Source organism: Echinococcus granulosus (assembly GCF_000524195.1).
Source record: "Echinococcus granulosus chromosome Unknown EG_S00017, whole genome shotgun sequence".
Taxonomy (NCBI): Eukaryota; Metazoa; Platyhelminthes; class Cestoda; order Cyclophyllidea; family Taeniidae; genus Echinococcus; species Echinococcus granulosus.
Window position 1 is genome coordinate 172,856 of NW_020170397.1, and position 13,698 is coordinate 186,553.

Here is a 13,698-nt window from a genome sequence, read left to right on the forward strand (position 1 = left end):
CTTACTTTAGTGTGGAGTTGTATTGATGATCATAGCCTTATTACTTATGACCCTTGCAACGTATCATTCTTGCATTCTGACAATCAAATCAATTAACCATTTCCGATGCGACTCTCTCGAGCGTGCAGGTTCGTTTCATTTGTCGACCTAACACTCTATACTCCAGCTTATAAGTCTCATGGCACCTTTGGCAAACGCTTAGTTGAATTATGGTAAGGCTGAACTACTTTTTCTGGTGAAAATAACACTTTAGTTTAATTGGCTTGCTTTTTGGGATGATAGTTGGACTCAATGTGGCAATCAGTGATTTGGGTAGCGAAGTCCTTTCTACTGTTTCCAGTTTGAAGGTCTGTGATATATCGTTGCTTCATCTTGTCATTTTTAGGCTAATGCTACTATCAGGCGTTGCGTTTTGCTGTTCGCCACAGTTCTTGTTACTCCTTTTTGCTTTTTTCGGCGCGTGGATTTTCTTAGTGCTACCAGCTCGGTAGCAGTCATTATTTACAGTATCTTTCTTTTAGATGTACGTTTTGCTTAATTGACTGATTCACAATAACGTTATAATCCTTATTCATGTGCTTAATTCATTTAGCTGATGTTAGCCTATGCAGTTCCGAAAGTCTTGTCCAAGCACTTCTCCTTGGAGTATTTCCGTTTTTGGCGACCGGAAGGCTTGGTGCGTTGTGTGCCCATTATCGCGAGCTCTCTCTGTTGCCAGGTGTAAGCTGCGCCTCAAATTGGCCTTCAAATACCCAATAGGTGGTGTCCACTACTTATGTCGTTATCTCATCCATTTTCAGTCAAGTGAGTACAATCTACACGAGTTTAAAGAATCCCCCTCTTGTCATCATGAAAAAAGTCCTAATCCACGCCCTCTCCTTCATTTTCATCTACTACTCTGTGGTAAGTTGATTTATTAATATTACTTTAGCATTCAAATTACCGATGCAGCTTAGAATTTGAACATTGCCATCCATTCATATGTGACAAACCGTTTGACTATCATCTAGGGCATAATACCTTATCCTACTTGAGCAGCGGATTGCAACAGTTGCTTTCCGATGGCATATTCCATCATATGCAGACATTTTTTGGAAGTAGAACCAAACGCCATTTGTGATTCTCAAAAGTGTTTGTCTATGGAAATGTGTAAGCTGTTTCCTGTGCGTTTTATATTTACCCATCGTCACATTTGACCTTTCTTACTCCTTTCATTTGTTATCAGCTCACCTCGTCTCTATTCCTTCAACAAGAACAACAAACTAACAACACAACTTTGGAAATTCAAGATACTAACACTTAGATATTATTGGCTGAAAAAAAAGAATGAATAACCTCGAAAAGGCTTTAGGATCGCGATTTGTTGCCTGGACGTACTATGTAAATTGAAAATGGCTGTAATGTATAAATAATTGTATCAAAGAGGAAGTAGCAAAGTCCCCTCATATGGTGAATGTTTTGGATGCAAACAACCCTGTTACCATCCCTGTTTGATAAGTTAGCGCTCGTAGAATCACTTAAAGGTGGGTTGGAATGCTCAGAGATGACGAATGCAGATTTCCCTGGAGGTCCAGCAGGCCATAACCACGCTTGTGCAAATGAGAAAAGAAAAAGGGAATAACACAGTGATCTCAGGCAATCGGACTTTACTTCCAACCTCCTATTTCCCCTTAGGCTGGTCTGATGGGCTACATAGCATTTTACCATGGTTTGAACGAGACATTACCCGGTGACATGCTGGCCAGTTACCCCGAGGACCACCGAGCAGTTCACATCCGTTTGGGCTTTCTCTACACAGTCGCTGCTTCTCTTCCCCTTCTCCTCTTTCCTTTGCGCACTGCCTTGCACAGTCTGCTATTCGAGGAGGCTGTGGTGAGTGTCCTTTTTTAGGCTTTGTCCTCACCCCTTCCTGCGGTATCACTTGACTGCATTGACTGTCACCATCACTACTGAGTCAGAGACTGCGAGAGCGTATATGTTTCTTAACCTCGGTGATGTATCACGTCAATTTTGATAGATTCTGAATGTTTTAATGCTAGATTAAAAGAACCCTTGTTCTCTCACATCGCTTCCTCTCTCCTCATGTTTGTAGGTTGAAGAAGGACCTCTCCATGCGGACGCCTCCCCGACTATTCCAAACATGCGATTTTGCTGGCTAACTGGCGGTGTCATATTCCTGTCAGTCGTTGCCAGTCAAACTACTGACAAGGGTGCGTGCCATTGCTTCTTAAAGATGTTTATTCTAGCAAAATTGGTGGTAATTCGTAATGCGCACCGAGAGGTGCTCACGTAATCCTGGTCTTACCTCGTATTCCTGAAAAAGTTCTTCCATTATCCCAAAAGTGCTTCACGATTTTGTTTCATGGGAGGATAATTCTTTAGAAATACCTTAGGCTTAGAGGTCAACAAATAAATTCCTAACATACCGTATGCTCCAGATTCCTGTAAGCACGTAATAGACCAAAAGAGTAGTAATTCATCGTGTCTTAGCCTGACACATTACTAGTGCCGTTGAAGAAGATAGCAGTCCTCAGGTGAAAATATCTTTGAAAATTCCTATCTAGTGACTTAAATGATTCGTCAAGTTTTCGGTATAGCCCACTGCAGTAAACTTTTTGTGACTTCTGAAACTTGTGAAATTCATGTCGCAAACGCGCATTAACATCGGTATATCAATGCTTGGTGTAATTCAAAGTGAGGGCTCCCGAACTGAATTTGATGCGATGGCTTTCGAAGCCTTTGAAGCTTTACATTGAATGCGTAGCGCCTGGAAAAGTGCGGCTGCAAAGCCTACCTCCTAGTTTGATTCGGGTGGTGGGTCATTCCAAGGTAGATGCATCACTTCCAAGAATACCCTCCCCTGGTGGCAGTGGAATTTTGTTGCTCTGCGCTCTGGTCGCCGAAATAATTCGTGACTACTGCATGGAGAATTTCACTGAAGGCAGTGTTTAGCATGAGTGATGCAACAATTTGCTTACTCACTAATCCACTAGGAAAGTGGTGATGGAGGCGAGGCAACTGGGTGACGCACACATCAAGGGTGACTTTTCACCTCTTTCACGCTTCTGCGGCAGGCATCACTTCATCGCCAAAGGATTATGCCAATCTTCAGTGTGGAGGCTAACGTTTTATGCAGCATTTCTTGGTGAAGGCCAAGCAATAATTGCGGCTGAGATCTTGACCTTGTACCGAGTGTACAAGAGAAACTTCGTTTTTTGCCTTAGAAATTGTGAATCAGCTGGAGGAAAGTCCTATTTCTACTAGTAAACGCAAAAACGCACATTTTTGCGAAATTTACTGGTAGAGTGATGTAAACCCTCTCCGTGATCCCCTTCTGATGTCTCCTTAAGTGGTGATGGTCGGCTTTTCTTAGCCGAGTGGAGGTGACTAGAGGCGAAAGTTTTGATAAAAGTAGAATTACTGGCAAATTTGTCTTGTCCGTGGTCTTCTTCCCCTGCAAAGAAGATCACGCAGACTTGTTTGCCTGTCTTTTTGCCTGTTCCGCATATTTACCCTTGATATTGTGTATTGCCGACATTATGTCTTGGTGGTACATATCCATCCCCGCGGTCGGAAGTGCGTGGCTTAGAAACTACTTTTCCCCTGTGATTTGAATAGAATAGGGTGATGGCTTCAAAGTACAGTGCATAGAACTTATTTTTTGAAAACAGTGGCACTGACACCGCACAAGTAAGAGTTTCGTTTCCATAAGGAGAGGAGATGGTAGGAATTAGGAGTTACTTACCCCTGGAGCGGTTGCTCCCGCCTGATGTAATGTTTTTGGTGGAAAAGTTGATGGCAGAATCAGTGTGATCAAAGCATTGCTGCCAAATTTTGTCACTCTATTGTATCTGCAGATCACATTCCATGTATTTGATTTCACTATTGCATCCACCTAAGTAAATGTCCAGTAGGGTCGGTGCCAAAATAAACCATTTACCTGGCAAAAGTGGAAATACCAGCGATGCCTGGCTTTGCACCACTCAAACCTGGACGTTCAATGTGCAAGTCACTGTCTACAGAAACACTTACCCCCCTGTCACTTGGTTCTCCTTTCGATACCGCTCAGACGTCTGGTGAGATTCCATTCAGGTGTTCTTTGATATTTGACATTTTCCAAATCATTCAAGTCCGACTGGAAGGCTATTTCGCCGAACGGTAATACAAACCACGGAGACTGAGGAGGTGTCTGTGTGTTTAAGCATGGGATTAAAAAAATGCCAAACTCCTATAGTTCTGGGGGATTAATAGAGGTGGATGCGGTCTCGCTGGCTCACCTCTCCCAAGTGGTTTCTGTTGTAGCTCTTCTTCTGTAACCTTTTGACACGCTCTCAAACCACAAATATTTGTGGTTGACAATCTTTAGAAAATCTCACTAGTCACGGCCACTACCGTCTAGGCAAGATTTGACAAGATAAGGCTGTAAGAACCCCCTTGCTCTCAAACTTTTCACAGTATTTTGCATTTTTTCGGCTCAGTGGAGGTGATACTGACCTACACGGGCGGATTTGCGGGTGGAGCAAGCTGTTACCTCCTCCCAGCCCTCATCGGGGCGCGTGCGGTTGGCGGAGGTTCAGACGGTCGGCGAAGACAGCTGGCAAGGAAGCTGATCATTCATCTCCTCTATTTTCTCGGTGCTATGGTCCTCCTAAGCCCCGCTCTCACTTTTCTCGGCGTGGACACTTGACTTGCGGTTTGTCAGTCCCCTCTCCTCTCCTTAATAAACGGATATGATCGGACTGGTTTTGCCGCCACTAAAGACATCTTTTTTTCCTCCAGCCTCCTTGAGACCCATGCAGTTACTAAAATTTGAGCCTTATTATTAATAATTTATTTTCGCTGATTGACTCCTCCAGTATTCAGCTCACTCGTTAGAGTGAACTTGATGGAATCCGTGGTCGCGCACATACACGGCAATTTTTAAGGGAGACTGCTTAGGTGAGCTTGGTTTTGTTGTTGAACCACTGAAAGATAAGTGCGTTACATTCAAGAAGCCTCCAGGCGAATGCGTCAAGAAATCTGCCAAAAGTGATGCTTAACGTGGCTGACGAAACGGTTCCTTAATTGGGACAGTTGTGTAGTGTAAGGGCTGTCAGGCACGTTGCTAACTGGGGAGAAGCCCATTCTTCACAAGATAACACAATGAGATGGAGAGAGGGGCACCGCCCAATCTCCCTTACTCCCCTTCTTCATAGCTCTGCAAGCGTTGATTGGTACTTTTCTCGGCACCTGCCAAGCGCGTGTGGAAGAGAATGACCAGCTGGGAGGTAGGAGTTAAGTAGAAATGAAGTTCGCCAGATCAGGTCACTTCGCTCAAAGGCACGACAGTGGAATTTCCAAGCTTTCGCCTTGTTGGAAAAGGATTGGTTGCTTTCCAGCTGGCTCCCTGCAGTTATTTAACCTTCAATACTAAGGGACCCAACATTCTGCGAATTCAAAAGCGAACTCAAGCCACGTTTGATCTGATCAGATATGTAGCTTACAGAATAACAGAATCGTTCCCTTGATGTGTAGTAAAACAGTAATGCACAACTTCCCATCAAACTTAATGCCAGCGTATTTACCTTCCTCATTCAGCCATTCTACAAGTTCAGACTCTTCTAGCATATCAAAAGTCAGCCCTTCGTTTCACTCAACGGAACCTTACCTCCATAATCTCTTGTGCTCATGGCACATATGTTCCACTCAACACTGTTTCCATCTAGTTTCATTTAAGGATGAGTTTTGCGGCTTTTCACTCCAGAAGGGCTGGTAATCCCAAACCCAAACACAGACAATCATTCTCCCCAAGTCCGAGGAATTTTACGAAGACACAACAGAAGGGGTAAGTGAAGGCCTCAAGTGGGTGGCTTGAAAACACGGACAATACCAATGTGGACAAACTTCCACCATGGCGCTCTAGGTAAAGTGAGAACGACCATGGTACTTACATCTAGTAAGTAGTAAAAGGGTCGACAAGAATAGGGCCTCTAAGGTGGACACGCTTATGAGTAGAATTAGGCAAAAAATTCATCAGTACACTTTATACTATTATAATTTTGCCAAAATTTGCACCAATACATTTTCTTGCTTGGTACACTATTGATATACAAAGACAATTCACAAGGAGCTATTCGAAGGACGGATTGGAGACTACGCCGAGTCGGCTCCTAAAAGAAGAAAGGAGATGTAAGTCCGTTAAGCCTATTAACGTTACTCGCCTGGATGCATTCGCTGAAGGTGAATTTTGAGGGAGGAGGACTGCCCGAAGGCTTTATTGCAGTGGGCGCACACATGTGGACGCACTTTTTGATGCACAACTCGATCGTGGCGCCGAAGGGAGGTGACACTAGAGAAGAGCCTCTCACACTCGTTGCAGTAATTGATCACTCCATCTTTAAAGAGAAAGAAATACCAATTCTTATTATATATCAGGCCATATGGGTTTTTAGTGTCAGCAGATGTCGATCGCCACAACACTATGTCACCCCCGATGACACTTCTCTAGCCTTTCTACATGCCTGTAATACAATTCGGCTTGAACTGGAAAGAACCCAGATACCACATTAACGGAAATGTACAAAAATCCCAGTTCAACCCGATGATTAAAAAACATGAACGTGACAAAAGGGGGAAGCGGATACGGACGGGCAGAATAGCAAAGACTATTGACAGAAGGTATTGAAGCTACGTCCACATTTGATGATCTCCTTGTTCTGCAATAGGGGAATCAACAATTAAGGTAACGCAAAATTTGAACGAATTAAAAAGTTTCCATGCAATAGTTACAAAATATGCAGACTATGTGAAGAAAGAACACCATTGACAAGCCTGTAGTAACCAAATGGAACCAGATAGAAAGCTTGGTAGCACTGAAGTAGGAACAAGGTGGAAGGAGAAATGAGTACAGGACATGGGCTTTGCGGACCAACGTTTCGTATTTTGCTGAACGCTCTTACAAATGCTGGTTGGCATATACAACGCAGCATCAGAGCAGACTCACCGTTGGATAGTACAAAGCTGTTGAGACCACGCAATGCAGTTCATAATCAAGACACTATAGATCAATCCGTTGAAATCTACAAACCGCATCACCACCATTGGAATAGAAAGTCAATTCACAGTCATTAAAAATCACCCCATAATCTACGCCCCTGTTTCTAACAAATTCTAACATAATTAGGTGATAAGTGAACAGCAATATTGTTCTAATTCTATAAGCAGTAGGACTTTCATTCCTAGGGTTCTGGTCACCTAATTCAGCATGGATACAATAACCCTACATCAAAAAACAGGCCTTACTACTTGGTAAGAAAGAAGCAAAGGGATTCACCTCCATGATTAAGACTGAAGTGGGCATCAAGAAGCTTTTTCGATGAGAAGTTCATTAGACATTCACGGCACTTCAGGGGAACTAAAACTTCAGTGTGGCTAGAGCAAAGTACCATCATGAAACTCCATAAGATGCCGATCAAGCTGATTTTGCAATCCAAATGTCTTGTAGCAAAAATTGCAGGTGAGTTCCTCTAAACAAATTAGTAAATGAACACCTGAAGCGGTAAAATGCACGGACAAACCTCCGTGAACTCGCTGCACATGACGTTTTAGGTAGCGTTCTTCTCTAAATGAATTCCCACACAATTCACACAAAACAAATGCAGACTTGTTTTCATTCTCTAAACAAAAAATATACAATGTTTAGTCAAAACAGGAGATTTAAAATCGACATTAAAGTGTTTGACACAACATCCCTGAAGCAGACTTGTTAACAACCTGAGGAGTGTACTTTTCACTTGAGCAGTCAGTTATGAAAGCCAATGGGTGGTTGGAATCTAAAAATAAGAAAAACAACAAATATTAATTACAGTGCAAAATAAACAAGAAAGAGAACGGAACACATAAGTAACGGACCCTCAAAAAGGGACTGGCGGTAATCATCAATCATCGCACTCCAAACGCAATCGATTATTTCGTTTGAAGGCAAGGTTTCGGATAGAATAATATCGAGCAAAGGCATTTAACTCTCTAAAAACAAAGCAACCTCCAAACCCAAAAACACGAAGGCGAAACCAAATGTCCCGCACAAAGGCCGACTCAGCTTAAAACTTGCTGATATTTGCTGGTTGGCGTTAGCAAAATTTGGGCAAAATTATATCATCACAAGGTAAAAATAAATATAGGGCAACAAATAGTTTTATAATTTTGCATTTTTTGCTGAATTAGCTGTCACTATTTCAGATCATTTATTTCAAATTTGAGTTTTACGATTTGCAATTAAGGCCTCCTGAAGTTGTAAGGTATCACAGCGGTATAGCTTTTCTAAAACCTCTCTATTGACGTATGAAAGAGCTAGGTGGCTACAGTATTATACCTCAGAGGCCAAGCCACTCGGAGGAGGTACAGATTCGGAGCCTTAACTGCCCTTGAAAGCGAAGTGTTAATCTTGCAACGATTGCGTTGTAGCAGTATGTTAAAAAGTACTTCGCAAAGGTATTGAGGAGGTATTTGGCTGTTGACACGGCCCAAGGCCATATCGTGGAGCAGAAGTATAATCTGCGGAGGTATGTGTACCTACGTAGTCATACGAAGGGTGTAACAAACTATTGCAGCATTACATGCCATTGTAAATAAATGCGCTAAAGTACCTTAAAATTGTTACATGCTGTGAATTTTCGGACACATCCGGCATACTTCCTTAGGGAGCTTAACATTTCTTAACGGATCAAATCATTGTATCAAAAACGTGCTTTTCCATTATCACGCTAAGTAAATATCTAAGTGGTATTGGAATGCTCTTTAAGGAGTTTCACGTGGGTTAAGTCTAGTCTGTACTTCACTCGTTTAAAAATTTTTACCTTACTTTCTCGTGTATGCATATAACATTCGAAAAGCTGGCAAAAATCGGCTTAAATAACAATTTTCACAATTTCGACTTTCATGCCACATCGTCAAACCATACGTGACGATGGAGGAATTAGTATATGCTTTTTCCAAAACAACTATTTTAAACGAGCACTGTGGTTTTCTATGCTCTGCACGATGTCCCAACCGCCATTATATTTGTTTTCCATCACAACAAAAACCCTTCGTAATGTACACACAGGTTCATCATCTGAAATTAATACACGAAGGAAAAAGTTCTTAACATCCACAAAAATTAGAGATCTGAAACAAACCCATTTCCTTCTTTCCCCTTTAAGTTTTCATTCCGTTTGGGTATTTGAACTTTGAGGAAGTCCATGCAATACTACTTGTTGCGCAAAATACTTCCTCATATTACCATTCCAACATTCGGCGTTCCTCTTTTTTAGCATTGTGCGTGTGTATTGTTCTAAATTCCCAAAATCAGCTGCCGCTGTGTCCACACCTGCAAAAAAATTTGTCGATTGATAGTAAAATACGGCTACCTTTAACCTCTGGAAACTTAATGTTGATTTTTGGGCCAAAAATTACGTAGCTATGGAGTTTAATAGTAACACAGAGGTTTATTTGTTGTGCTCCGATCAATTTAACCTACTCTAATGGGAGAAGATGTGACATGACCTCGATGATTCGGTGGAGACTGACACGCCTCCCAGATCCCTAGCATCAGGATCGGCTTGGCGCCACACTTTTCTAAAGACGCCAACGAATAAAGAATGAACCTATCCAACTAATTGCATTAAATGTTTTATTGTACACAATCTGTCTTTACAATAGAACTGATGCGAATACAGCCCCATTTCCTTTCGAGATGACTGCAATAAATTCGCTCATTCGCTCGATTTAGATCCTCTGACCAAGAAGAGTGGTTGGAGGAAGGCATTTAATGCTTTGTAGTATGGTGGATGAAGGTAGGTATACGAATTCTGAAAGTATTATGGGGATCAGTGCTTGTCAACATCGTGGGAGCCGGTGACGTCTGCTTAACTACGGAATTAATGCAACCCGACCGCTCACCACCTAGCGTGTCTATTCAAATAAATACGCTTTGCAGTGGCACACCCACAAGTGAAAGCTGATATAACTTAAATTGACAAGTTGTGAAATCCGACCTATGTAAATATCTCAGCGAAAATTTGGAACACCGGCTTGAAAAACCGATTTACTCTATCTGCTTATTTCATCGTGGGGCGACAGGATTAAAGCTATTTACTTGAGCACTTTGAGATGTATTTTAAAAACTGAAACCCAGATGATTAGCTACATGTTTTAAATTTCACCCCATCGCCTGAAATCTGCATTCTCCGCGGTATGTGCCTCCACATTGGCGGCGTGACCGCAAGTCCAAGCCTGTATATCTTCAGATGCCATAACAACTTTGAAGAAGATGCGGGTTGCTGTATGTCAAAAATGCACTTTTGTTTTCTACAAATTTATTTTTCAACATTCTATTTTAAACAGTCTTACCCGCAACCTTTTCTCCGTTCCGTGCTGAAAATGCTAGTAGTTGTCCAATTAGGTAGCGTTTTGAATGTCTATAGACTTACCGAATAAATTTTTCCAAAAAATCGAGTGTACACACCCACTTCTTTGTTGAAGGTCTTGCACCAAGGCTTTAGCTTTCACTTTTCCCTCTTAATTGATAAGTCAGTCACTACGATGGTTACTTCCTAAAGCGCAATCTCGCCATTCTATCTGCGCAGATGGTACAGAACACTCAAAGTGTTTAGCAAAGTTGTATGTACTTATTCAATTATTCGTTTGTCTATTCGATTATTCCAGCGCGAAGAATGCCGTCTGTGGAAGGCAAATAAAAGGGGAAAGGGCGTATTTACAGTCTTTACGCATTGTAAAATATTGGGAAGGGATATTTGGTCTAGTACAGTGCACTGATTGCACAGCCTCTAACGATTCTCCAAGGTGTTGTAAAGGAGTAGAAACACAACGAATGATTGGTTTTGTGCTGATTGCTACAGCAACCCAAAGATTGTTGATTCTCATCGAAAGTGATGCAGTGCTTCAACTAGGATGGCGAAAAAGAGATCTAAGAGCACGATTTGACCAGGACCGATGGAAGCATCGATGAATTGCTGATGTAGCACGTTAATTACCAGTGTTACCTATTTCTGGCACTCTGATGTACTTACCCACATAGACGTGTGAAACACATTTAATCAAAGTATGTGGTTAGATCGGAAGGAAGAAGAAGAACAAAAGGACATTTACTGTCAGATCATGTAACATACACGTTAAAAATTAGGCGTTGAGTTGGCAAAGCAGCCTAAAGTTCCTGAGAATATGTTCTACTATTTCTTCTTTTTGCAAAAATTACTAACCGCCCTCTAAATGAGAACAAATTTGCAAAATTTAAGGGTTTTAAGGCAATCTAATTGAATATTTTCAGCCCAAATATAGTGCTTCCCAAATAAAAAGAAGTACTTTTTGAAACATCGATTTTTAGTTCTTACCTACATGTAACTTGCACAAAACAGAGGGATATCGGATGAACTTTTCAAAAATTGAACTTTTGATATGATTGCCAAAAACAAAAACGAGTAAGTTGTATATTTGTTAAGGTATAAGAAAAATCAATCTCGCCTTCCAGAACTACTTTTATTGAGTACAAAGAGTGTGAAAATGACACACAAGCACAAATGTTCGAATAAACAAACACTTAACATTAGAAAATTGTCAACGCAGCCTAAACCAGTTTAAAATTTATCTGCATAGGAGATCTTCCGCCATTCTCTTTAGAGGTCCCAAGACTACGAATGAACTCTTTGGCATCACAGGGTTTTCTTAGGCACACTCGATTAGCTACCCGGACAGAAAGAAATTTGATATCCTAAAAACAGTTAAAAATGCTATTAAAACACAAAAACCAACGAATTTTTACGAAAAAATCAAAGTAATTACTTTGCAAGCATCGAACAAATCTTCGACGAAATCCTCCTCTAATTCAACAGTCATGCTCACTGCAGAGTTATCCGAATCCGGTACAATATCATAAATAACTTCATCTTGATCTTTGCGGCAATGGAATTTGCAGAACATTTCCTTCATCAATTTGAAGCACTTGCTGTGTCTAAACAGAATACAAAATAAAAAAATCCAAAAAATTTTGCAGCAACTAATATTTAAAGTTTAATTACAAGATGTAGGACTTGGTATTGCCTTACATACTTGCCAAAATAGAAGCCAACTTTCTTTAAACCCTTTTTAACCAGTTCGATTTGTTCAGTTGTACAGCATCCTTCTTTGCCTTCTGAAAATTTTGAACAGTAAGAAGCAACTTCATCGGATATTTTCACCGTAGAAACATGCCCTGGAAAGCAAACATGCTGAGTTGATTTGCCGCAGACTCCCTGTAGGACGCAGGAAGCCTTAGTAGAAGCAATCATCATCAAGAAGATCGTGCCAAAAACTAAGCCTTTTAACATCATGGACCTAAAAGTATACGCAGCTTTAATGAGCGTCTTTCTACAATTTATCCAAGTAAAGAAGACAAAATTTAGACATAAAAAAATTGTTAGGTGGGTGGAAATAACCACAAAGTTCAATATATAAACATATTACAATGCATTACTAACCATACCGCTATAAATGTCAAAACAGAAAAAAAAATATCAAGCATAAAAATTTTATTGCTTAAACAAAAAGGTAGTGCAATTTAGAGAGAAGATGCTACCCTGCACGACTGTAAAGGTTTCCAATGCGGTACGCGAAGCACACCCAAGACTTCAAGAATGTGGGTGCAAGCAGAAATGCGGGTTCGATACATCCAAACATTTCGAAGGCCATCCAGTCATCTGATGAAACTAAAACCAGCAACTTTACAAAATTAATTTTTTGATACACTGCTTAGGGTAAAATTTTAAGCGTTTTTACTTAAAAATAACCTTGTGGTGCCAGTTCTTTTCAGCTTTTATTTTTTGAACACTTGAGCTGCATTAACACTCATTTTAGCAAACTAACTTTATTTTGCAGTTCCGCAACTCCACTACCTAAATAACATTTTTTGTATTGCTAAATTTGTTGATTTAGCTTATTGACGACTTATTAATATTGCAAAAGTGAGATCGAATACAGCTGTAGCGTCCCGGGACTCCCTGAGGACGAAAGACGACAAAGCACTCAGGCAGAACATATTATCAGCGCAGAAAATGTGTATAGCTATTGACATGGCTCAAAAGGCCAGCCCACCCAGCGAGGTACAAGGGGGCAAACTCAAAGTGCAAAAGTGGCGCCTCACCAATGCCGAGGGACAAACCACTATCGTATTACATAGCCTCCCTCCACTTTTGAGCATCGTCCCCAGCGCTCCCACATGTCAACCTCCCGCGTCAGCCATTACAACGTAATCGGTGCGGTAAAGAAACACCCGCGAGCCGACCGTGCCCGTCACCAAATTAGCGCGCAACTGAGGGGGTACTTGACCTCAACGTCGCTGATCCCTCTTGACGGCTTGGCTGGACCAGAAGTTTCGTTCGATTTAGGGATTTGATTCAGGATGTTAGGGGAAATCCGATACGAAACTTCCAGATGGTTCACGACCAGTGTCGCTTCAGTTGTTAATGGCTTTTCTGCAGAACACGGGACTGGGAGAGATGCCGAAGGTGGACGTCAGCTTCAACCCTTCTGTTAGGGGTCATCACTATTCTCCCATCCGTAGCATATGCACTTATTCTGCTCCACCGAGGTTTATCACGCAAAAGTGGAACATCAGGATACATGGCCTTTAAGATTGGGTTCGCTTTCCGCTGCCACTAATGTAGCGTTCCGGGACTCCCTGAAGAC

The 13,698-nt window shown here is 41.5% G+C and overlaps 3 protein-coding genes across 3 annotated transcripts in view; 1 reads left to right on the forward strand and 2 right to left on the reverse strand. All coding sequences in view use genetic code 11, as the record gives it.

Moving 5' to 3' along the window:
* Positions 1–275: 275 nt before the first annotated feature.
* Positions 276–4,687, forward strand: EGR_03284 (Putative sodium-coupled neutral amino acid transporter; the record flags this gene model as incomplete). Its single annotated transcript, XM_024492533.1, has 7 exons — positions 276–347; positions 386–523; positions 593–720; positions 801–903; positions 1,675–1,872; positions 2,093–2,210; positions 4,479–4,687. 7 exons carry the CDS (start codon positions 276–278, stop codon positions 4,685–4,687), a joined length of 966 nt encoding a protein of 321 aa, XP_024352934.1.
* A 1,505-nt stretch (positions 4,688–6,192) lies between these two features.
* EGR_03285 (Putative zinc finger protein) lies at positions 6,193–8,511 on the reverse strand (the record flags this gene model as incomplete). Its single annotated transcript, XM_024492534.1, has 4 exons — positions 6,193–6,458; positions 7,425–7,505; positions 7,557–7,600; positions 8,351–8,511. 4 exons carry the CDS (start codon positions 8,509–8,511, stop codon positions 6,193–6,195), a joined length of 552 nt encoding a protein of 183 aa, XP_024352935.1.
* Positions 8,512–11,602: 3,091 nt separating this feature from the next.
* Positions 11,603–13,698, reverse strand: part of EGR_03286 (V-type proton ATPase subunit e) — a gene marked incomplete at both ends in the record, with an annotated part of 3,733 nt that continues 1,637 nt past the window's right edge. The window contains 4 exons of the mRNA XM_024492535.1: positions 11,603–11,746; positions 11,818–11,986; positions 12,085–12,348; positions 12,590–12,732. Of these exons, the coding sequence (XP_024352936.1) occupies positions 11,603–11,746; positions 11,818–11,986; positions 12,085–12,348; positions 12,590–12,732 (720 nt within the window). The remainder of the gene's footprint in view (positions 11,747–11,817; positions 11,987–12,084; positions 12,349–12,589; positions 12,733–13,698) is intronic.